This window comes from Vitis vinifera, chromosome 13 (genome assembly GCF_030704535.1).
Source record: "Vitis vinifera cultivar Pinot Noir 40024 chromosome 13, ASM3070453v1".
Lineage (NCBI taxonomy): Eukaryota > Viridiplantae > Streptophyta > Magnoliopsida > Vitales > Vitaceae > Vitis > Vitis vinifera.
The window spans coordinates 4,605,581-4,631,027 of record NC_081817.1 but is presented as its reverse complement, the minus strand read 5'-3'; the positions used below and the strand labels follow the sequence as shown (position 1 = coordinate 4,631,027).

Genomic DNA, 25,447 nt, shown 5'->3' with positions numbered 1-25,447 from the left:
TGAGTAACTATGCCTACCAATATAGATGACAAAAAAAGTATTTCACTATACCTAAAGAATAGTACAGAGGATAGAAAAATATATACAATTATTGTACCTTGGAACATATCATATATACTTCCTCATTTAATAACTCATCTTGGTATTATAACCTTTTCCCCTTATGAAATATTCCTAATAACTTTTCTTATATAAGGAAAGCTAATAATCTTGTGATATAATAATATAAGAAACATTTTATATCGTATTATTTAAAAAGAAATATATAATAATTACGACTTTAACACTCTTTTCAATTCTATAGAATGCTTCTACAAAATCTAATATTATAGTAAGAATGAAAAATGACATTTTTGGTAATAGTGTATTTGAAATTAATGATTACAATAGGTATTTTATTTGATTTTTTATTGTTCATCAATTTGCTCAAGTGTGTTTGATTGTATTTATATTCAAAGTATTTTTAGTAAAAGTTTTTTCTTTCAAGTATTTTTAAGAAAATCACCTATCAAATGTTTCTTAAGAAAACATTATAAGTGATTTTTCAATTACATTTAAAAATTTTTTAAAAGTGTTTTTAAATAATATTTAATAATAAGTTTTATAGGTAATATTTTATTTTCAATTATTTTCTATATTAATGCAATTATTTCTTAAAACAGTTTATCTTAATAAAAAAACCTGAAAATAATTAATATATGGTTTTGGAAAATAGCATCTGTTTAGAAAAAATATCAAAAATCAATTTTGGAAATGATTGATAGTCAAATATATATATATTTCAAAATATTTCCCAAACATCACTTAACCTTAAACTTGCCATTTAGATTTTGGAATCCGGTTTCTTGCACATGGGTACGTACTATCATTGACTTCCATTCCAATTTTTATTTCCTTCCATGTTTTGCGGGCGTACCAAACACACCCCTAGGTACACATCAACCGTCTCTCTTGCTCACTTGTTTTGAGTGATATTGAGTTGTGTAGAATGATAAGGTTGACATATTATTGGATTTAAACGAATAACATGTAAAGAAAAGTTTCAATTTAATAAAGGGTTTAATACACTTTAGTCCCCAAATATGAGCCTAGTTATCATAATAACAATGAAGAGGAAGATCCATTAATCTTTCAATTGCATTTTTTCTTTACAAAGCTCTAGTTTCAGGATTTTAGGGTTTTGAATGTGTGAATATTCGAGAATTTAAGATATCGGACAAGAGAACAAAGGAAAAGGAAAAAATAGATTTGTTTTGGTGATATAAATTATAAATCTACCATCATGTATTAAAAGATAGTTTTAATATTTAAGAAGTTTGAAAAGTAATTTATTCGATTTAAAATTAAAGGTAATGTGCAAAGCACAGATTGATGAAGTGAAGTATATTAAATCTTTTAATATATATATATATATATATATATATATATATATATATATTCATTATTTGTGCCACAAATGAAATAATAAAATTCAAAAAGAAATTTTATTCTTTGGTTTAAAAATACTTTCTTTGAAAATGTAATTTTTATTAGGAGTTAAAGAAAAATTAAAGTGGTGAATATCAAATACTTTGAAATTGACCTTAAGATAATGACTCTCAGAAAATATAAAAAAAAATCAAATATTAAAACATTTTAATATTTTAAATTTTGAAAGTAATTTTCAAATAAATTAGGTAAGTTGATTCTTTCAGCAGCTTGAGCCAATTTTTTATAGCTTAAAAAAGATTTTTCTAGAAAAATCAAAAGCTGCAACCTTCAGTGTCACTCCTCAGTCCTCACCCTAAATTCTCACAACACAGAAGGAAAAAATAATAATAATAATAATAATGTTATTGAGGACATGAAATTCAAAGATGGAAGCAGACCCAAGGTATGACCCATTTCTTCTACCATTTAAAATAACTGTGTGAGAGCGAATTCAAATTTCCAAAGCAATTCACAAAACCAATATCCAGCAGAGTAAACACAGAAGAAAAAAACTACGTTTTACGAGCATGCAGAGGAGAATGTCCTACCGTTTTTTAATATTTAAAGCAAAAACCATTCAGAATGTTAATTTTTGAATTTCTATCATTTCTTTCCTCATTTTAAAACCTAAATTGTTCGAATCATAGCAATGATCTCTCCACATTTTTCGGATTCCAAGCTTAATTTGTTTACAAGAAGCTTAAACGCAGATCCAATGGCGGATGATCCATTTCCGTCTCGATCGTGTATGTGAACGACGCCGTTTCCTTGCATTCGCTTGTAAGCAATCTCATCTTCTCCGTTTCCGATTCGTGAAAGGAGTTCAAAGGGAAGAGTTGCAGGGTCTCGATCACTCTCTCAGGCTCCGAAGCCTGATTTGGCTCTGCAAAATCTGAAAAGAAAAGAAAAGAAATCGAAACTATTAAATATAGCGAGTAGTTTTCAACTGTGTTGAAGGATTTTGTTTTGTTTTTCGTCTTTCTTCTCAGATAAAGTTGAGATTCCTGAGAACCAACCGGAAAGGCTTGGTGCCAACGCACGCTTTATAAATGAGATCTTGTCATCTGGACGAACGGCGTCGCTTTCATCAACGGAGACTCTGCGGCGCTTCTGCCTTTCCCTGGCTTTGTGGTTCTGGAACCAGTAAAAGACGTTTTTGCTCTCGATCTTGCCGTAAAAGCTCAGCTGGGATGAGATCTTCTGAATCTGGTCAGTGCTCGGCGTTCGGAGTCCAGACCTGAACAGATCAGTCAGAACTTTAACCTGTTCAGTAGTCGGATTCCAACGCCCACACTTGGTTCCACCACCGCCATTGCCGCAGCCACCTCCACCAGCTTTAATAACAAAGCCTGACATAGCCTCGTCCATATTCGATCTTCTTCAACTCTCAAGTCTCAACTTTTGATTCTGAGCCTCTGAACTCAAAAGATACTAGTTCGTGTGCATAATATATAGTACAGATTCATGAATAGTTTATTTCAAATTTTCTTCAATGTTGTAATTATCTTTTGTTGTTTTTATTTATTTATTTATTGAATCGCAGATCGAAGAAGAGCAGAATCGGGCTTTTGTTTATACCAGTGGTGCTTTGATTTTAGGGAATGTGAGATGGAACTGTGAGGATTCGATCGCTTTGTTTTTGCCTGGTTTTTTGTGAGAGAGCGGAGACATGCGCAAAAGCTGCCACTGTTCAACGTTTCGGTCGGCGCGCAGACAAGAGGTAAGCTTCACACATTTTCAATTATTTATTCCAATTTCATTATATAAATATTCTCTAGGTTTGAGTCGGCATCCGGATGTGGCACTTGCTGCCAGTAAATGACTTGAGGACATATGAGTACATCCAAGCTTTGTCTATAAACTAGTAGATGTCTGCTAAAGATCATTTGTTCAAATTGAATGGATGATTGGGGAAGAAGATTGATGTGAGTGGAAAGTCAAAGTTAGTATTGTCTGATCTTAGCTGGACGGTTGTGATCGAAACTACTGACACACGATTGCAGACAAAAGATGTAGGGTTAAACCTTCTTTTAACGATGTAGGACAAAAAATCAGAAGACAATGAAGCCATAAAACTGAGATTTGGGAGAGACAACTCATGACCAACTAAAAGGTAAGCAATTTGGCTTTTCTTATGTATTGTGCCTCTTGTCTCTACCAGTTCTATGCATATAGATATTTATCCTTTGTTTATTCATGGTGGCTTCATCTTTTGGTTTATTTAATGAACTTGAAAATGACAGATTTTCATTCCTATTTTGATCATAGATAAGTAAACTGTTTTCATGTTTGATCCTCTAATTTGACCAGTCTTGGTATTTAGCAGTTTTAAACCTCTTGAGAGATTGGCAACCATGAGAAACAATGCAACTTCTGACATGAGACAAGATAAATTGAGAGTTAATTTCATGTACAATAACTTTCAAATTCATGTTTAGTGCGATGATAAATCATAAGTTGTAATTATCTAAAACTTTTATTACTTTTTTTTTTGGTCCTTACTATTTGATTCTATTTTTGAGCCGAAAGATATTTTTTTTTAAGTTCTGCAAGAGTTTTTATACTTGTTTTAATAATTTTGTTCAAATAACTTATCATTTAAAAGAATTTAATGTAGAAGTTAAGAAAATGTTGTGAACGTAAAAGTGAAGAAAGTATTGTTTTTAATACAAATTCTATTTTGAATTATGCAAGAATTTTATTTTAATATTTAATGAAACTTTTTAACATCTATGATTTTGGCTTAAATATTTCAATTTTCAGTTAAAGCTAAAAATTGAAAACTATTTCAAAAAGGTATAAAAATTAATTTATTTTAAAATTAAATCTTATTTTTAAATATTTTATTCAAACATAAAAATAAGTAAAAAAATTTTAAGCTTTCATCTAAAAATTTGAAGTGTGAAAGACAATTCAAAGTGTAAATAATATAATTTTTGCATTCACTCTAGCTGAGAAGAAAAAAAGGAAAAAAAGAAGAAAACTAACATACAAACAAAATCTATGTTAATGTTGAACAAGAATTCTTTTAACCTCTCCCTAGTAGTGGCTTATATGTATTATGTATCACTATCACAACAGTCGTTAATATATTTTCAGGTGATCATAAGCCTTTATATAAGCTGTCTAAATTAAAAGTTTAAAAAAAGAAAGATTAGAGATATATATTCCACCATTATATTTTACTACTTTTTTGATGCCATGCAGCAGCACTCAACTTACAACATAAACTGATCAAGAGTGTGAGTCGTGATGATCTTCATCCACTGACACAGTGATGCACATCAATCTCCAACCATAGGGAAACGATAAATGGAGAAAGTAAGATAAAGCTAGCGCCCATGAATGATTATAGACTTTTTGTTAATTTCATGACCAAAAAACTAGTTACATTTGCATGAAGTACTATGAATGCATGCACTTCCTTGTCAGTGCCCAGGATGGTAATTAAGTGCATAGGCATTGACTATAGCTTGAAATGTCTGTGTTGGTGCTTTAGTAGGGGAGCTACATCAACAATATTATTGTTGATCTATTATTACTTTATAACTTAATTTTTGATATTAAATTTATAAGATAGTATGATACAAGAGCCTTGATTTTAGGGAAGTTGTTAGTTTGAATCTCTACCACACTCACATAGACGAGCCCATTAGTGCTTAAGAACTTAATCTTTTACATTGACTTATAACCTTATATCAAACTAATGCTCTTAGGCTATACCCTTTAAGTATGCATAAATATTAGCGAAATTATTACATCTCCTTTGTGTAAGACGTTGGATTGGTGGCAAAATTTCAAGATAATAGAGTTCAAATTGGCTACCCTTTCCCTTCATATATATATATATATATATATATATATATATATAGAGAGAGAGAGAGAGAGAGAGAGAGAGAGAGAGAGAGACATGTTTTCAATACTAATTAATTAGTAGTCATCTTTCCAATTGTTTTGTTTATTCTTTAATCCGGCCGAACACATGGATTAGAGTAATAGATTCACATCTAGTTCTTTAGTGAGGAAAGTGCACGGTCAATTTGTTTTGCGTGCTTTTTCTACAATTCCCCAGGATGTTTTCTTCACGACATCTACAGGTTTGATTTGTCTGATAGCATTTGGCACTACATCTTCCTCTCTTCTAACTCTTCTAACTCCTAAGCAGTTTCTCAGACCTAGTAGCTTATATTTTCTCAAAAACAGAATTTTTTAAATGTTCTCTCAACTTCCATTTCCACATGCATGTGCTCCATTTAGCGAACTTCTTTCATCAATATATATATATATATATATATATATATATATATATATATGGAGAGAGAGAGAGAGAGAGAGAGAGGCCATGATAAGAAGGCAAAACCTGAAACTTGATAGATGGTCTAACGTAATAAACTTAGAATCTTAAATCAGATTGCCTTACTACTTGTTCACAAGTTGGAAAGACGAACTTGTCTAGGGTTAATGGTGGGAAAAATAAGAAATGGCGTGCATTAGAAAAGATTTGGCTATCATGCTGTGCATGCATTGCATTGACTAATGTTTCGGTAGTTGTTGCGTTTGAAGATGCAAAACGGAAGAAGAAAACCATATGATTTACGAAGCTAGCTTAGTAGGAAACTGCTAGCTAGGGTGGAGGGGTAAGGTAGAATTTAAAGTAAAGAAATGCCATGTGTTGGATATTCATTGTGTATGGTAGTGGTCCAAGTAGATACTGCTAGCACTTCCTCGGCCCTAGCGTTTAAAGATAGACAAGTGGAGAGAGATCCGACATGCACAAACACTGGAAATGTGATTCAGTGAGAAACGAGAGAAGTCTAAGCCTCTAAAAGTGGAAGAAATAGGCACGCGTGAAATCTAGGCCGCCCTGCTTTCCGTCTTTTCTCTCTTGTCTTCGCTACCTTTGTCGGTAACTGTTGCACTCGACCTTCTTCCTCTTCTTGTTAATTAATATATTGGCGTTTAGGTAAGATGGCATTAATTAGCTATCTTCCGATGCAACTTCCTCGTGCTAATTTCTTCATTCCGGAAGTGCCTTTGCTCATGGACTTGTTAGTTTGCTTTGAGCATTGAAAGTAGTAGGAATTCGTGTCACCTCTTTAGTGTTGATTTTGCTTTATGAACTCCACCAATACATAATGGATACTAAAGACTGTAGGCCATCTCTAAAATTTTCTCACCTACTTGGGGCTATTAGGAGAAGAAAGGAGGTAAGGGAAAATCATTTTTCTTTCTACAAACATTTTCTCGTATGAAAATGTTAACTATATCACTGCCTCTATCACAAATTTTTACCATGATTAAATGAAATTTTTTTTCCTTTAACGCATTTTCAGCACCTTTTTCCACCTCTAGTTACTACCAGTCATGTATAAAAGAATTGGTGTTACATCAACTCCTTCGTTTTTCATAATACTAGATCTGTTCAACTTAAGGAAATTATGTTATTGGGCTTAAAATACAAAAAAAAAAAAAAAAAAAAAGGACTTGTTGAATCGCTTGGAAGCTATGCTCTGAAGGAAAAAAAATTTAGGCTCTAGTCTAGGTTTTACCTTTTGGGGAGAAAAAAAAAAGGGACCTTAAGAAAGGGGAAGGGGAAGGGGAAGGGGAAATGAGAAGTATTAGATGTAATAATATATATATTTTGGAAAACAAATTAAGGCAATCTTGAAGTTTTTGAAAAGTTATATTCAGCTTGCTACAGAAAGTCGATTACAGTAGCTTATATTTAAGCTTTATACCCGAAAATCCCGTCAATCAAAATCCTTTCCTACATGGATCAATTAATTTTCTGTTAACGCATCATTGTTAGGTCGCTTCCCGACCTAACTTAGGCATGGAGGCTTGTGGGCCGAATTGACTACTCGCCCCTTTTTCAGGGGCACAAAAAGCAAGTGTAGAGGAACCAAGGGGGAGTTAGGCCTAACAATGACGCATATCTTTGCCTCGATGAATTTACACAAATTGCTTTTATGCCATCCATCGGAGAATGTCCAAAATTCTTAAATACTATATTTTTTTTCTTTTTGTAAAAATATTACGTAGAATATTTCTTATGTAAATATGTTGTAATTTTAGATTTCTTTATAAAATAAGGAAAGTTATTAGGATTATTTATATGAATATTTTATGTTGGAAAATGTTATGAAATGGAAATGAATTAGTAAAGACTATACATGGTATGAGACGCTGATGGAATGAAGGGATTTGTAGTTCATATAAATACAATGAGTAAAAGAATATGAGATGTTTTAGAAATCAATAGTTTTATTTGATTTCTATCCTTTATAACATTCTTTATGGTTTAGTAAAATAATTTTATCTTATTTGTGGATGTAGGCATAGTTGATTGAACTATATTAAAACCTCATATAAACTGTTTTATTCTTACATTTTTGAACTAGCATTGTTTGCATTAAAACTTTCGTTGTCACAACAAATTAGTATCAAAGCTTTTGCATAGTCAACAAATAGGTATCAAAGGTCAAGATGAAGATTTTTGGAAGAGCCAAAAAGAATAAAACACATAAGATGATGACAAAAGAAATTTTAATTGAAGGAGTCTCGCAATGTGAAATAAAAAGTGTATTATAAAGAGATGGAAGATTGACTTAATGAAATTTGATTTAAAATGAAGATTATTGAGAAGTGTTTTAAATTTCTATTTAGTATAGATTCCTAATTAGTTACATCTAGTTTTTGTCCTTTGTAATATCATTTATGATATAATAGAATAATTCTTTCTTATCTTTAGATGTAAACATGAATAGTCGAACCACATTAAAACCTCGTACATCTTTATATGAATTGTTTTATTTTTTTATTCTTAAGCTAACATTATTTGCATTAAAGTTTTCAATGCAACACCATCCATAGAAGAAGTAGCATAGATGGTATGAAATTTCGTCCACTTTTATTTTCAAAACTATAGAATTTGAGTTGCATTTCATTCTTAATCCTCCCAATACATATCGAAATGAGACATTTGCAATTGAAAGAGCAATACAATTTGAATTGGAGCATGAGGAAAAGTTGCAAGTTATACCGCAAACCAAATGAAATGTTAGGAAATGTAATAGCATGTTACGAAGTGTTCTGTCTTTTAGTGCTTTGGACAATCCACATCAAATATGCAAGATATATATTTTAACACACCATAATAAAAAATCATGTCTTTCATTAAACTTTTCAACTTGAACTTTGTTTATGATTTTAAGTCAATGAATTTAGCTTTGATACTAGTTGGTTGGAAAACAAAATGAAGAGAATGAAAAACAGAAAACACGTCAAGTATACAACCATTTATGATTTTATTATATATCAACATGTTCAAATTAGTTATGTTAGTTAATATTAAAATATTATTTTAGTTTAATAGAAAAAGTCAAATAGCCAAAAAAACAAACATCACCTTATGACTTATCAAATTCCAAAACCTCAATTATTTAAAAAAAAAATTGTTTTTTTTACTATATTTTTCCTAATCATATTCAAAAAAAAAAAACTAATTATGTAATTATCAAAGATTTCTATAACAGAATATTTTCTTCATAATGATAGAAGGGTTTTTCACAAAACGTTATCTTAATAAGAAAATTATAAAAAAATTATTTAAAAGAGAACACTTTCAGAGCTTGTGGGGTTTATACATCCCATTCCAATTGAGAAACAGTTGAACCAAAATATTCTCCATTAGGCCTGAAAGTATAGTGAGCGGGCCGGGATTGTTTTGACTTGGCCTACTCATATAAGGAGTAATTTTGGCCACAATGCAGTCCGGCCCGGGCTGAGGTGGTAATTTGAAGGTAGCAAGTATGTCAATCCCTTTGAATTCTCTTTGTACCTACAATCCATAGGTTTTGTCTATCTTTATTTCTCTTACTCCAACATTAAGACTATGTTTGGTTGCGAAAAGTTAGAAGGAAAATGTGAGGGAAAGAGAATAGAAATAAAAAAGAGAAAAACAAAAGTGAAAAAAAATAGTAAATAAATTTAAAATCAATAAATTATTTTTATATACTATTTCAAACATTTTTCATGAATTTAACTCTTTTATATAAAGATTAAATAATTTAAAAATATATAAATTTCTTAATAATTTTAATTATATTTGATTTTTTTTCCGTATTTTATATGATAAAACCAAATATGAAAAAATCATTTTCCTTAATATTTTTTTTTCTTTCTTTGATAATACTTTTCGAGAACCCAACATAACTTAATAAATAATAGAAAAATTGGTAGGAGTAACTATAAGCATTTTCCTTTCTTTCGATTTTTGTAATGGGTTGAAGAATGACTAGAATATGACACATTTAATTCAATAATTATATATTTCTTAATAATTTTAAATGCAAATCACATACAAATGAATCAACGTTCTTTAATCATGATATATAAAACATTGCATTAATAGAAAATCATATTTTCTTATGTCCCTTGACATGAACATAAAAAACTGAAATGTACCATATTCTTGGAAACTTCAATAGTTTAATTTTAGCGCATATCTAAATTAATAAACAAAATAACTCATTGTAAATATCATAAATTAATGAAAAACTAATTAAAAGATGAGATGGAATAGAGACAATAACACAATATTTTAACATGAAAAACATTTAAAGAGATAAAAAACCACGGGTCTCAAGCAACCAAATCATCTACTATGAAGAAAATTAATTGAGTATAAGGATTTACTTAATCCAAATCTCTCATCCTCTCTTAGACCACTTGCTTAGAACCTTTAAGCTTCAACTACCCACTTTATTCTTTTAGAGAATACTTGGAATTCACGCCAAGCTTTGATCTTGGTTTTTACTTAAATCCACTCAAAAAGAAATTTGGATTTTATCCTAAGTATGTTGAATATGAGAGTTAGGATGAAGAACACACTAAATCAACTCATTTTGAAAGAAAATTTCTTATTCAAAAATTGATTATTAGCCCAAAACCTGTAACATTTTCTTTCAAACCAAATACCCCCAAAATAGGTAAAGAACTTGAAGCTCAAGAAAGATTCACTCAGCTCTCGTAATTGTCTCCTCGTCCGGAGAAAGAGCTTCAATATTAAGGTTTTAAAATCATCAAATAATGTAGAATTATTTGGAAAAACTTGAAAAATTGTAATTGTGATCAAAGTCTGAACGATCAAACAATACTAAAAAAATCCGAGTATAACAGAAACTGTTATCCTTTAATTTGATAGATTGGAAATCGATATAAATGATTTTGACATAATGTTTTACAATCTTGAGATTCAACTTTTATTTTTCAAAATGATAAAAATTTACAGCATGTTAACCAAGGTTTGCTCCATCACTTCAAAAACGCTTACAGCCTCTTCTAGCAATCTTCCATCAGGAACAATTTGGAAAAGGCAGGAAGCCAAGTGATTACTACTCAAAACATGCTATTTTGTAGCTTGTAATTAGCTCTCTTAAACACTCTTGAGTAGTAATTATTACCTTTTAACTCGATTAACATGTTAGGGACCCTTGCAATCAGATTTCTAACAATTGTGTTAAGTTTTGGTGCTTTTTGATAGCTTTATGCCCACCAAAGCAATTTAAGAATGAGGGAGAGCTATTTATAGTTCATGGCAAAGCTTTTGGAAGCTTTGATTTTTGAAGAAATCAAGCTATGGAGCCTCATAATCCTTTGCCTTAATCGTTCAAAGTTTACAAGGAAGAAACAATGGAGAAGAAGAAAACAGGGGATGAAAATAGGGGACACAGCTGCAGTCTTTTAGTGCACTTTTGGAGTACTTCCCGAAGTCTATTCTTTACATTCTATATACCATTTTGAAGCTCAGAAAGTCAAGAATCCAATGGTTCAAACCACGTATGATTTGGAGCTGAAATGAGGAAGATATGGACTTCGGAAGACAACTGCATCAAGCTGAGGGACAATTTCGCACACCACTGTTTAAGGTGCGAAATCCTCAGTCCACTGTGAGAAAATTTCGCACACCTCAAACCAACATGCGAAATTGGAACTCAGCGTCCGAAAATTGGATATTTTTGCCGACTTTTTTTTTCTTCTGATATTTTTGTGTTTAAATTTCCATTTTCTCCTTGTATTCAACCAACCATGTAATTCCTTAGCTAGAAAGTATCCAAGGAAGGGTAAAACTACCTTCCTATAATCACTGAAAAGATATCTTTCGGGGAGCTTTCTCCAGGAGACCAACTTTTGTAAATTTGTTACTTAGTGAAATACAGAGATCTCTTTTGCTTTTATTTTCTCTCTTCTATTTTCTATTTTCTTGCAAGCCAAACACCCTCTGAGGATGTTTTCCCAGAGGATGAGAGGCTAAACAACAGTTTCTTGGATTAAAGGAAGCTAGGTGAAAAGTCCAGATTAAAAGGTGGAAAGTTTCCGTGCATTAAATTCAGGTAGTTGGAGTCCATAAATGGTTTTTAAAGCCAAGGTTTTGCCTTAAATCCCTTCGAATCACTTTGACTGGCCAATACATGGTAAGCTTAAGGTCTCTGTGGATGCTTATTGCTAGATCCATATCAGTCCATTAGTTATCATGTACGAGCCATTGGAAAGTGATTCAAGGTGATAGCCCATAGTGTCTTAAGCCATTAATGGACCTTGACTACCATCTCTAGTGACTTTTTATGGATTAAAACTTCATTGTCAAACCTATACCGGTTCGGGAAATAACTATAGGTTAAATCCCCAATGCGAGGAGAAAAATCCGGAATTTTCCACTTTGCATCTGGAACTTGAACCTAGCAACCTTTAGCTCCGGGAGACTTTCTTTCTTACACTTTTTACGTAGTTCTATGTGAGTTTAGTTTAAATCACCACTTTCAAAACAATTTTATTTTCTTTTAAACTTCAAGTTTGTGCTAAAGGAAATCATCAGAATCAATTTCTAATTTAGAGTCTATCATTGGTAGAGTGAAAACCCATCCCTGAGTTCGACCCTAGAACTGCTATACTATAGTAGCTTTGCTACGCCAGTATAAGGTCATAGGTTTTATAAATGTTTTTGATTAAAAGATCCGGCTGGGAAGTCAAGCGAGAATCAAATGGCGCCGTTGCCGGGGATGGTGCCACAATACAGTGATACAACCTTTTAGAGGCTACTTGTGATTTCCATCCCAAGTTTGGTGAATTCCTTTTTCACTAATTTCATTTTCTTTCATTTTCCTGTTTTTAATTTTATTTTCATTTTCTTCCTAACTTTAACCTTTTTTCTAGATTCCTTTTGTTTTTGTTGTTTTTGTCTTATTTCAGGTATTGTAACTTGTGCATGCCCTATTGGATTAGGGACCAAGAGGGAAGATTAGTAAGGATTGAGAATCCTCAAGACACAGAGTTGGATATTTGTGTAAATATCATGGACCCTCCACCAGAGGATCAGAATTCTCAACAAGGTCAAGGGGGTAATCCCAATGCATACCTATCCATGAGGGATAGAATGCATCCCCCAAGGATGAGTGCACCCTCATGCATCCTGCCCCCTCTTGAGCAGTTAGTTATAAGACCCCATATTGTACCCCTCCTACCAACTTTCCATGGAATGGAGAGTGAGAATCCATATTCTCACATTAAGGAATTTGAGGAGGTATGTAATACTTTTAGAGAGGGAGGAGCTTCAATAGACTTGATGAGACTCAAGCTATTCCCTTTCACTTTAAAGGACAAGGCAAAAATATGGCTTAATTCTTTAAGGCCAAGAAGCATAAGGAATTGGGTGGATCTTCAGGCTGAGTTTTTGAAAAAATTTTTCCCCACCCATAGGACCAATGGGTTGAAAAGACAAATCTCAAATTTTTCTGCTAAAGAAAATGAGAAGTTTCATGAGTGTTGGGAAAGGTATATGGAAGCCATCAATGCTTGTCCTCATCATGGTTTCGATACATGGCTCCTAGTGAGCTATTTTTATGATGGAATGTCCTCTTCTATGAAGCAAATTCTTGAGACCATGTGTGGGGGAGATTTTATGAGTAAGAATCCTGATGAAGCCATGGACTTTTTAAGTTATGTGGCTGAGGTGTCAAGAGGATGGGATGAGCCCAACTCAAGAGAGAAAGGAAAGTTTCCCTCTCAACAAACCCAAAATCCAAAGGCTGGAATGTACATGTTGAGTGAAGACGTGGACATGAAGGCTAAAGTGGCAACAATAGCAAGGAGGTTGGAAGAACTTGAGTTGAAAAAGATGCATGAAGTCCAAGCCATTTCCGAGACTCAAGCCCATGCCATGCCATGCACCATTTGCCAATCATGTGATCATGTGGTAGATGAGTGCCCAACCATGCCAGCCGTGAGAGAAATGTTAGGTGATCAAGCCAATGTTGTGGGGCAATTTAGGCCTAACACCAATGCACCCTATGGTAACACCTATAATTCAAGCTGGAGAAACCACCCAAATTTTTCTTGGAAACCAAGACCACCTCCATACCAACCACAAGGCCAAACCCAAGCACCTCAGCAACCATCTTCAGTGGAGCAAGCCATTGTAAACCTGAGTAAAGTCATGGGTGACTTTGTGGGTGAACAAAAGGCAATCAACTCCCAATTGCATCAAAACATTGAAAATGTTGAGAGTTCTCAAATTAAAAGAATGGAGGGGATGCAAAATGATCTATCTCAGAAGATAGATAATATTCAGTACTCCATCTCTAGGCTTACCAACCTAAACACAGTGATTGAGAAGGGAAAGTTCCCCTCTCAACCAAGCCAAAATCCCAAGGGTGTTCATGAAGTTGAAACCCAAGATGGTGAGTCTTCAAATTTGAAAGAGGTCAAAGCTGTGATCACTTTGAGAAGTGGGAAGGAGGTTGATCAACCCTTGCCTAACGTGGGCCCTGATGAAGAAATTAGATCAAAGGGACCCTTGATTAAAGAGGGCAAAAACCAAGAAGAGCAGAGTGGGAAGAAAAGTGCATCCAAATCAAGCATTGAGGAAGAACCAAGGATAGTGATTAAGGAGGATATGATGAAGAAACATATGCCTCCCCCTTTTCCTCAAGCTTTACATGGAAAGAAAGAAATCAAGAATTCATCAGAAATTCTTGAAGTACTGAGGCAAGTGAAGGTGAATATACCTTTACTTGATATGATCAAGCAAGTCCCCACATATGCAAAGTTTCTAAAGGACTTGTGCACAGTCAAGAGAGGTTTACAGGTGACAAAGAATGCATTCCTCACTGAGCAAGTGAGTGCTATCATCCAGAGTAAGTCCCCAGTTAAATATAAAGATCCGGGATGTCCCACCATATCAGTCAACATTGGAGGGACACATGTGGAAAAAGCTTTACTAGACTTGGGAGCAAGTGTGAATTTGCTCCCATACTCTGTCTATAAACAATTGGGACTAGGAGGATTAAAGCCTACAACCATGACCCTCTCTTTAGCTGATAGGTCAGTCAAAATCCCAAGGGGTGTGATAGAGGATGTTCTAGTTCAAGTGGACAAATTCTACTATCCTGTGGATTTTGTGGTGCTTGATACTGATTCCTCTGTCAAGGAAGAAAATTATGTGCCAATCATCCTAGGGAGGCCTTTTCTAGCTACCTCAAATGCCATCGTTAACTGTAGGAATGGGGTGATGCAACTCACATTTGGAAACATGACTTTGGAAGTAAACATATTCCACTTATGTAAGAGGCACCTTTACCCTGAAGAGGAAGAAGGATTTGAGGAAGTATGCTTGATCAACACTTTGGTTGAAGAGCACTGTGACAAGAGTTTAGAGGAGAGCTTGAATGAAAACCTGGAAGTCCTTGAAGATGGGTTCCCTGAACCCTCGGATGTGCTAGCCATTATGTCTCCTTGGAGGAGATGGGAAGAGATCTTACCACTGTTCAACCATGAAGACTCTGAAGGAGTTGCTGTGGAGGACCCTCCAAAGCTTATTTTAAAACCACTTCCTCTGGAGTTGAAGTATGCATACTTGGAGGATGATGAGAAATGTCCAGTGGTAGTTTCCTCAACCCTCACTAGTGATCAAGAGGATAGTCTTTTAGGAGTCCTCAGAAAATGTAAGAAAGCCATTGGATGGCAAATTTCTGATCTGAAAGGGATTAGCCCTTTGGTGTGCACCCATCATATTTATATGGAGGATGATGCAAAACCAGTGAGGCAACCCCAAAGGAGACTGAATCCTCACATGCAAGAGGTGGTGAGGAGTGAAGTTTTGAAGCTACTTCAAGCTGGGATCATATATCCCATTTCAGACAGCTTGTGGGTGAGTCCCACCCAAGTAGTCCCAAAGAAAGCTGGAATCACTGTGATCCAGAATGAGAAAGGGGAGGAAGTCTCTACACGTCCTACCTCAGGATGGAGGGTGTGTATAGACTATAGAAGGTTGAATTCAGTGACTAGGAAGGACCATTTTCCATTGCCTTTCATGGACCAAGTCCTTGAGAGAGTCTCAGGACATCCTTTCTATTGTTTTCTAGATGGTTATTCAGGGTACTTCCAAATAGAAATTGATTTGGAAGATCAAGAGAAAACAACCTTCACTTGTCCCTTTGGTACTTTTGCATATAGGAGAATGCCCTTTGGTCTATGTAATGCTCCTGCAACTTTCCAAAGATGCATGCTAAGCATCTTCAGTGACATGGTCGAACGCATCATGGAAGTTTTCATGGATGACATCACTGTATATGGAAGTTCTTATGAGGAGTGTTTGATGCATTTAGAAGCTGTTCTCCATAGATGTATTGAGAAAGACCTAGTGCTAAATTGGGAGAAGTGCCATTTTATGGTACAAAAAGGAATTGTCTTAGGACATATCATCTCCAAAAATGGCATTGAGGTAGATAAGGCAAAGGTGGAACTTATTGTTAAGTTGCCACCTCCCACAAATGTTAAAGGAATTAGGCAATTCCTTGGACATGCAGGATTCTATAGGAGGTTCATTAAGGATTTCTCAAAAATCTCAAAACCTCTGTGTGAGCTTTTGGTAAAGGATGCCAAGTTTGTGTGGGATGAGAAGTGTTAGAGAAGTTTTGAGGAATTGAAGCAATTCCTCACAACTGCACCAATAGTGAGAGCCCCAAATTGGAAATTACCTTTCGAGGTAATGTGTGATTCAAGTGATCTTGCTATGGGGGCTGTTTTAGGGCAAAGAGAAGATGGAAAGCCCTATGTGATCTATTATGCAAGCAGAACTTTGAATGAGGCTCAAAAAAACTACACAACTACTGAGAAGGAGTTGTTGTCTGTAGTTTTTGCCTTGGATAAGTTTCGTGCTTATTTGGTAGGGTCCTCTATAGTAGTGTTCACTGACCATTCTGCTTTGAAGTACTTGCTAACCAAGCAGGATGCCAAGGCAAGATTGATAAGATGGATTCTTTTGCTCCAAGAATTCAATCTCCAAATCAGGGATAAAAAGGGGGTAGAAAATGTGGTAGCTGACCACTTGTCCAGACTAGTGATAGCACATGACTCACATGGTCTACCTATCAATGATGACTTCCCTGAGGAGTCTCTCATGTCAGTAGATTTAGCTCCATGGTATTCTCACATTGCAAACTTTTTGGTTACTGGAGAAGTACCAAGTGAGTGGAGTGCTCAAGACAAGAGGCATTTCTTGGCTAAGATCCATGCCTATTATTGGGAGGAACCTTTTCTTTTCAAATATTGTGCAGATCAAATTATAAGGAAATGTGTTCCTGAGCAAGAGCAATCGGGAATTCTCTCCCATTGCCATGATAGTGCTTGTGGAGGTCATTTTGCCTCCCAGAAAACAGCAATGAAAGTGATCCAATCAGGCTTCTGGTGGCCCTCTATTTTCAAGGATGCCCATTCTATGTGTAAGGCATGTGATCGGTGTCAAAGGCTTGGTAAGCTAACACGCCGAAATATGATGCCCTTGAACCCCATCTTAATAGTGGATATCTTTGATGTCTGGGGTATAGACTTTATGAGACCATTTCCAATGTCATTTGGACATTCCTACATCTTGGTAGGAGTGGATTATGTCTCTAAGTGGGTAGAGGCAATCCCATGTAGGAGCAATGATCATAAAGTGGTACTTAAATTCCTCAAGGACAACATCTTTGCAAGATTTGGAGTGCCAAAGGCCATTATAAGTGACGGGGGAACCCACTTTTGCAATAAACCTTTTGAGACTCTTCTAGCCAAATATGGGGTTAAGCACAAGGTAGCTACGCCTTATCACCCTCAAACTAGTGGCCAAGTTGAGTTAGCCAACCGTGAGATCAAGAATATATTGATGAAGGTGGTCAATGTGAATAGGAAGGATTGGTCTATCAAGCTCCTGGATTCCTTATGGGCTTATAGGACCGCTTACAAGACCATTCTAGGAATGTCTCCCTATCGCCTTGTTTATGGCAAAGCATGTCACCTTCCAGTGGAAATTGAGTATAAAGCATGGTGGGCAATCAAAAAGCTCAACATGGATTTGTCAAGAGCCGGGTTAAAGAGATGTTTAGATTTGAATGAATTAGAGGAATTGAGGAATGATGCATACCTCAATTCAAAAATTGCAAAAGCAAGATTGAAAAAATGGCATGATCAGTTGGTAAATCAGAAGAATTTTACCAAAGGACAAAAAGTTTTACTTTATGACTCTAAACTTCATCTCTTTCCAGGTAAATTGAAATCAAGGTGGACGGGTCCTTTCATAATTCATGAAGTGCATCCCAACGGAGTGGTGGAAATATTCAATTCCACAGGCAATCAAACCTTCAAAGTCAATGGCCATCGTCTCAAGCCATTCATAGAGCCTTACAGTACAGACAAGGAGGAGATCAACCTCCTTGAACCACCACAACTCTGAGTAAAAACAGGGTATCATGGGCTAAATAAGTCCATGAATTTTTTGTTATAGTTTTATAGTTATATCATTAATTTTATTTCTTTTTATTATAATTTTTCCTCAAGCTTAGTTTATTTTGTCTTAATTCAAGTCAATTTTGATGATAAATTGCAGAAAAAATCATGAAAGGTGAGGAGAGCTCTTCAAAAGCAGAACAGGGGAGTCAAACCAAGGAAGCAGAGCAAGGTGCCAAATTTTCGCACACCTGATTTCAAGGTGCGAAAATTTCGCACACCCAAAACCAAGGTGCGAAATCCTTGGACCAAAGGAAGAAAATTTCGCATACCCCTACCTCAAGGTGCGAAATCAATTTCAAGGTGCAAAATCCGTTTTCAAGGTGCGAATTTCCTAAAATCCAATTTCGCACACCACTGTGGAAGGTGCGAAATCCTCTCCTGGCACACGTGTGCCAATTTTGCACACCCCAAGCTAATTTTCGCACTGTGCGAAACGGTGTGCGAAAATTTCGCACACCACTGTTCAAGGTGCGAAAATTTCGCACACCCAATTCCAAGGTGCGAAATCTTCAATTGAAGAGGTGCCATTTTCGCACACCCAATTCCAAGGTGCGAAATTTGCAGACCAAGGTGCGAAAATTTAGCACGGTAAAATTTTAAGTTCTAAAAATTTAAAACGGACTTTTAAATTAAAATTTTACCCCCGAAATTGCGCCTAACGTCCAAAAACGACTTTTCGGTTGCCTTGGAAAATTTTAAAATATCAGAAACCCTTAAACCTCATTCCTATATAAACCCTTGAGGTCCAAAAGCCCAGGAACTCAACAGTCTCCCCCGCGCACAAGCTAAGACACCTCTGGAATCCCGAACACCCACCTCCCTTCATTTCGGCCATGGTGAAGACCAGAGGAGGCCTTTCCGCCTCCCCGTCCTCACCGACACCTCGACCACAACGAGTCGCCATGGGAGCCGCACCTTCACCACCTGTTCAGGCCCCGGCTATTCCCCCATCTGAGGGGGAAGTTCCTTCTCAGCGTCGATACCCCACCAGGAGGCCACCCGCGGACCCTGTGCCACCAGTCGATCAGGCCACGAGCCCTGTTTCTCGGCCACCAGCGAAGAGGACCAAGTTCTCGGGTCCTGGAGAGCCATCCCACGCACCTCAGCCAGAGCCAGCTACAGAGGAGCCTCAGATTCCTGTAGAGAATACTCCCGAGACCATTATCAGGCGTCCCATGATAGCCGGACCGCCGATTGAGGGTAACTTGGATTGCAGAGATCGACCCTTCCACTCCGAGATCTATTTTGATATAGAGGCCCTCAGACAGCAGCCAGAGCTCCGAGATTCATTCCGACTACTGCAGAGGTATCACATGGAGTCTTTTCTCACTCCTAGGCAATTCTACTATCCCAGAGTAGTTATAGATTTTTATCAATCTATGACTACTCGAGGTCTCCGCAATCCTACCCTCATCCAATTTACCATAGACGGACGCCAGGGTGCCATTGGAGCTCGCCACATTGCTGAGACCCTCCGTATACCTTATGAGCCCGTGTTTCAGGCAGACTTCAGGGAGTGGTCCTCATTCTCTCAGAGCGACATGGTCCGCATTTTGTCCAGGGGGACTTCTACAGCCTCGGTATTGACTAGGAGAGAGCTTCCATCTGGGATGCTCGTCATTGATGTGCTCCTGCGTGCCAACCTATTCCCCCTTCAGCATAAAGTTCAGAGGAGAGGAGCTATACTTGAGGCATTATTCAGGATTTCTGAGGGCTATTTCTTCGGCCCTCATCATTTGATTATGACTTCTCTTCTTCATTTTGAAGAGAAAGTCCATCAGAAGAAGCTGCAGAGGGCAGATGGCATCCCATTACTATTTCCGAGGCTCCTCTGCCAGATTTTAGAGCACTTGGGCTATCCTGAAGAGCCCCGTCTTGAGAGGCGCCGCCATTGCCGAGAGGACTTCTCTCTCGACAAATGGCATCACTTGGTAGCCTACTTTGCACCCCAGGGAGCCCCAGCTGTGCCTGCACCTCCAGAGCTACCCCGAGATGAGCAGATACCTCAGGCCCAGCAGGATGAGATTCTCACAGAGACACCACCTCCTGCCCCTGCAGCACACCCCTCAGAGCATATTCCTGAGCCTATACATCCTATTTCTCCTATCACTCAGGGTGCTCCTCCAGTCGTACCAGCTACCCCAGCACCTCCTCCTTCATCTGAGCCCACTGTCACCGTTTCTCTTACGGAATTCAGAGGCTTAGAGCGTTCATTGCGGACACTGAGCACTGCTCAGGATTCTATTATCCACCAGATGGCCACTATTCGGGCACACCAGGATCAGATCATTGCTACTCAGGCCCAGCATACCACGATCCTTCATCAGATTCAGCAGCATCTGAGTATGCAGACTCCTCTTGGGCATGATAGGTCTGCACCATCCGAGCCTCTAGTGCCAGATGAGGAGAGCTTGCCAGCTGAGCAGCCTATACCAGAGGAGGAGATCAGAGCAGAGCCATCACATGACCCTACTCATATCTGATCTTTTTATGTTTTACTTGTTTTTTATTTTAGACTTGTAAATCCCATCTTTTGCATGTGTTATAAATTGGGATTGGAAGTATTACTTGAAATCATACATTGTATATTTCTTTTACAAGTAATATATATATATATATATCCTTTTTGATTATATTCCCTTTTCTCATTACTCTTTTGTCCTTGGAACATGTGGTTTAAGGTACTCCATACCTCCTTTACACTCAGACTTTGTCTCACTCAGGAGGTACCACTTCCTCCCTTTATTTTTAATCGCTTTTGAAACATTGGGGACAATGTTCAACTTGGTTGGGGGGGAGAATTGAGAAAGGAAGTTTTGTTGTCAATATTAAGTTATTTTGGTATTTTAGTTGATTTTTGCTTAAAATTTAAAATTTTTAAAAGTTTTTTGAATCATTCTCTCTGGTTGTTAAAGATAATTTCTCAAAAATAAAATAGGATAAGTCGAGTTTTAACTTAATTATTTAAGTCTTAGAGTTTGTTTTATGCTTTCAAAGTTGATAATCTATTGAAGCCTCTTTGATTTTGAACTTTCTTCTTCCATTTCGAGCTTTACACACACTGTGCACATTAGATCCCGGATATAAGATGTAAAACTTTCTCACTTTCTAAGCTTAGGAAAATTTTGACTTGGTTTATTACTTAACCTCTTTTTAATAGTGTTGGGACACCTCATAAAGACCAATGAGTCTTAGAAAAAGACCAATGAGTCTTAGAAAAAGAAAAAGAGAATAAGCTTCTATTCTTTCCTTGAAACCTAAGCATGATCCGAAGGGGTGGCGAAACCCTTTAAAACCCGATGCCCTAAACCTTGATTGGTTGGGAGTCATCGATCCTCTGCTTGCTACATAGGTGAATTGGTTAAGTTTAGTGAGTAAAAAGAATTGTGAATAAGAAGGTGCGTTCCTAACCTATTAAGAGTTGGTTAATTTTGCCAATGTCCGAGAAAAGCTTAGGTTGGGGGGAGAGGATAGTTGTGCATACTATATCCGGAAGCTAATCTCATTAACACTTAGCTCATTATGGAAGAGTTTGATCCGGAACCTTGAGAGTAGAGATTCTTTTGATACTTAATTGCATAATCTCCACTCTTTGTACTTTTTGTTTAAGTTTTAGCTTTGACAACTCCTATTACATTTTGAATCTTCGTATCTTTAGTTCACCAGGTGAGAGGTGTTTGGATATCAGTCATGCCACTCAATTATTTTTTGGAATGAATTGCATGACCTCTTTTATATATATTATTACGTTTGCTTAGTTTTTCTCTCCTTAATTGCTAAGGGACTAGCAATATGTCGGTTGGGGGGAGTGATTACTACTCAAAACATGCTATTTTGTAGCTTGTAATTAGCTCTCTTAAACACTCTTGAGTAGTAATTATTACCTTTTAACTCGATTAACATGTTAGGGACCCTTGCAATCAGATTTCTAACAATTGTGTTAAGTTTTGGTGCTTTTTGATAGCTTTATGCCCACCAAAGCAATTTAAGAATGAGGGAGAGCTATTTATAGTTCATGGCAAAGCTTTTGGAAGCTTTGATTTTTGAAGAAATCAAGCTATGGAGCCTCATAATCCTTTGCCTTAATCGTTCAAAGTTTACAAGGAAGAAACAATGGAGAAGAAGAAAACAGGGGATGAAAACAGGGGACACAGCTGCAGTCTTTTAGTGCACTTTTGGAGTACTTCCCGAAGTCTATTCTTTACATTCTATATACCATTTTGAAGCTCAGAAAGTCAAGAATCCAATGGTTCAAACCACGTATGATTTGGAGCTGAAATGAGGAAGATATGGACTTCGGAAGACAACTGCATCAAGCTGAGGGACAATTTCGCACACCACTGTTTAAGGTGCGAAATCCTCAGTCCACTGTGCGAAAATTTCGCACACCTCAAACCAACATGCGAAATTGGAACTCAGCGTGCGAAAATTGGATATTTTTGCCGACTCTTTTTTTCTTCTGATATTTTTGTGTTTAAATTTCCATTTTCTCCTTGTATTCAACCAACCATGTAATTCCTTAGCTAGGAAGTATCCAAGGAAGGGTAAAACTACCTTTCTATATAAATTCTCTTGTAATCACTGAAAAGATATCTTTCGGGGAGCTTTCTCCAGGAGACCAACTTTTGTAAATTTGTTACTTAGTGAAATACAGAGATCTCTTTTGCTTTTATTTTCTCTCTTCTATTTTCTATTTTCTTGCAAGCCAAACACCCTCTGAGGATGTTTTCCCAGAGGATGAGAGGCTAAACAACAGTTTCTTGGATTAAAGGAAGCTAGGTGAAAAGTCCAGATTAAAAGGTGGAAAGTTTCCGTGCATTAAATTCAGGTAGTTGGAGTCCATAAATGGTTTTTAAAGCCAAGGTTTTGCCTTAAATCCCTTCGAATCACTTTGACTGGCCAATACATGGTAAGCTTAAGGTCTCTGTGGATGCTTATTGCTAGATCCATATCAGTCCATTAGTTATCATGTACGAGCCATTGGAAAGTGATTCAAGGTGATAGCCCATAGTGTCTTAAGCCATTAATGGACCTTGACTACCATCTCTAGTGACTTTTTATGGATTAAAACTTCATTGTCAAACCTATACCGGTTCGGGAAATAACTATAGGTTAAATCCCCAATGCGAGGAGAAAAATCCGGAATTTTCCACTTTGCATCTGGAACTTGAACCTAGCAACCTTTAGCTCCGGGAGACTTTCTTTCTTACACTTTTTACGTAGTTCTATGTGAGTTTAGTTTAAATCACCACTTTCAAAACAATTTTATTTTCTTTTAAACTTCAAGTTTGTGCTAAAGGAAATCATCAGAATCAATTTCTAATTTAGAGTCTATCATTGGTAGAGTGAAAACCCATCCCTGAGTTCGACCCTAGAACTGCTATACTATAGTAGCTTTGCTACGCCAGTATAAGGTCATAGGTTTTATAAATGTTTTTGATTAAAAGATCCGGCTGGGAAGTCAAGCGAGAATCACCAAGAGAGGAGTTGAAGTGATTCAGCTAGGAGAAACATAATCAAGAACTATATACATATATAGTATTGCAATGTGAATATTGGTATCCTTCCATAGCCACAAATGTTAATTTTCATTCAATGTAATTACATATAGATCTATTTTGATGTTTCCACAGAATCTGCATCATTCATCTCATCTTATTGAATTCAAATTTGGATTATGGTTTTCCGTTCCAGGAAGATGAAAAAGCAGAAGGGAATAGCATGAAGAGTGAAGTGAGAGGTACAAAGGAGGGATGCGTCTGAAATCAAGAGAGCTGAGTTCCGCTCAGTGCTCTTCCTCTTCACTATAATCAAGCTGAAATGATTGCTCAAATTCGAAGTCCATGATCACTCCATCCATAATATGAACCACAATCTCCCCCTTCCGCATATCCATCCGTGCCGATCGAACTCTATTCACTATAATCGCTCCATCGGACTCTTTCCAAATGCACAATTCAAATCCAGACAATGAATCAAAACACATTTCTTTTCCAAAGAGCATCGTTTTGGAATACAGCGGCCGGGGAACGGCCGAGAAACCAAGTACACGAGAAAGCACGGCGTAGGTATCGTTCATCTGCTCTGCCGCCAGACTCCGATTCACTTGTAGCCTCAAATCCCGTTGGAAAGCTTTTTCTGAAGGGACGAAGATCGTGAAAGCCAGATCTTGTGGCAACATTTCAAGCATCATCTCCCCGAACTTTCCTATGCTCTCGTCATTGAACCCCTCTCTGATTGCGCTGTTTTGCCTTGTTGAGACCTCGGGGAGTCTCAGCATTGTCACGATCACAACCATAAGGCTACAAACGGTGACCATTACACAAACAAAAGCGATTGAATCCTTCATACACCAGCCTCTCCTCATTGCAACTTTCTCATTAGCAACTAAAACAAATCAGCAATCGCTCTGCAAATTCCTCAAGCTCAACTCGAAATCTGAGTTCCATCAAAAGAGTCGAAACACGGATTCGACTACAGAGATTGGCGCCTCCATCTCGATCTCCTCTGCAAAAACTCTATGCGAGCACTTCTGGAATTCTGATTCAGAAAAATTCTTGTTCCTGAGAGATTGCACTCTACCCACTGAAGGGGGGAAGAGAAAGGGGGTTAGGGCATGCGTTTCCTGCATATTCTTACTAATTTTGCTTTATTTTACTTAAAACCCTTTCTTACCCGGTAAACTCATATTAAACTTTACTAATGACATGAATTTAGAAAGACACGGAGCAAGTAGAATTGAGCCAGAAAATTCAAATAATAAAATTTTATCTGTTGGACAGTGTTAGTTTGATTAGACAAAAATGTCATATGTGGTGGACTGGACTTAATAAGTGAGCGTAGATTTGTAATTTGAATCACCCAAAGTGAAGATAGATTTTAACAATAATTTTTTTTTGGCAATATTTTACTTATGTTTTTTTCTTTTATGGCTAAGAAAAATATTGATAAAAAGAATAAATTTTGAGTGTTTCAAGGTTTAGGATTAGGGTTTCGTTTTGATAACTGAGAAAATCTAGGAAAAATAAATTTTAGGTGTTTAGGGTTATAGTTTCCTTTTCATAATTGAGAAATTTTGTGAAATAAAGTAAATTTCATTGTTTAAGGTTTCCTTTTCATGGAAAAGAAATTTCCTTTTATAGGTGTTTATCTT

At 36.4% G+C, this 25,447-nt stretch overlaps 2 protein-coding genes and 1 long non-coding RNA gene across 3 annotated transcripts; 1 reads left to right on the top strand and 2 right to left on the bottom strand.

Annotated features, from left to right (window-relative positions):
* Nucleotides 1-2,159: 2,159 nt before the first annotated feature.
* Nucleotides 2,160-2,838, bottom strand: LOC100258187 (WUSCHEL-related homeobox 7). The gene is made up of 2 exons (XM_059741412.1): nucleotides 2,511-2,838; nucleotides 2,160-2,362 (listed from the first exon to the last, which is right to left on the bottom strand). The coding sequence occupies exons 1-2, from the start codon at nucleotides 2,836-2,838 to the stop codon at nucleotides 2,160-2,162; spliced, it is 531 nt and encodes a 176-aa protein (XP_059597395.1).
* On the top strand, nucleotides 2,168-3,894 carry LOC132254844 (uncharacterized). The gene is made up of 3 exons (XR_009467228.1): nucleotides 2,168-2,250; nucleotides 2,460-2,924; nucleotides 3,014-3,894. It is a non-coding gene; the product is annotated as an uncharacterized LOC132254844 (long non-coding RNA).
* A 19,913-nt stretch (nucleotides 3,895-23,807) lies between these two features.
* LOC100244380 (uncharacterized) lies at nucleotides 23,808-25,084 on the bottom strand. Its single transcript, XM_002279401.4, has one exon. The coding sequence runs from the start codon at nucleotides 24,659-24,661 to the stop codon at nucleotides 24,080-24,082; it is 582 nt and encodes a 193-aa protein (XP_002279437.1). The 5' UTR covers nucleotides 24,662-25,084; the 3' UTR covers nucleotides 23,808-24,079.
* Between the last annotated feature and the right edge of the window lie 363 nt (nucleotides 25,085-25,447).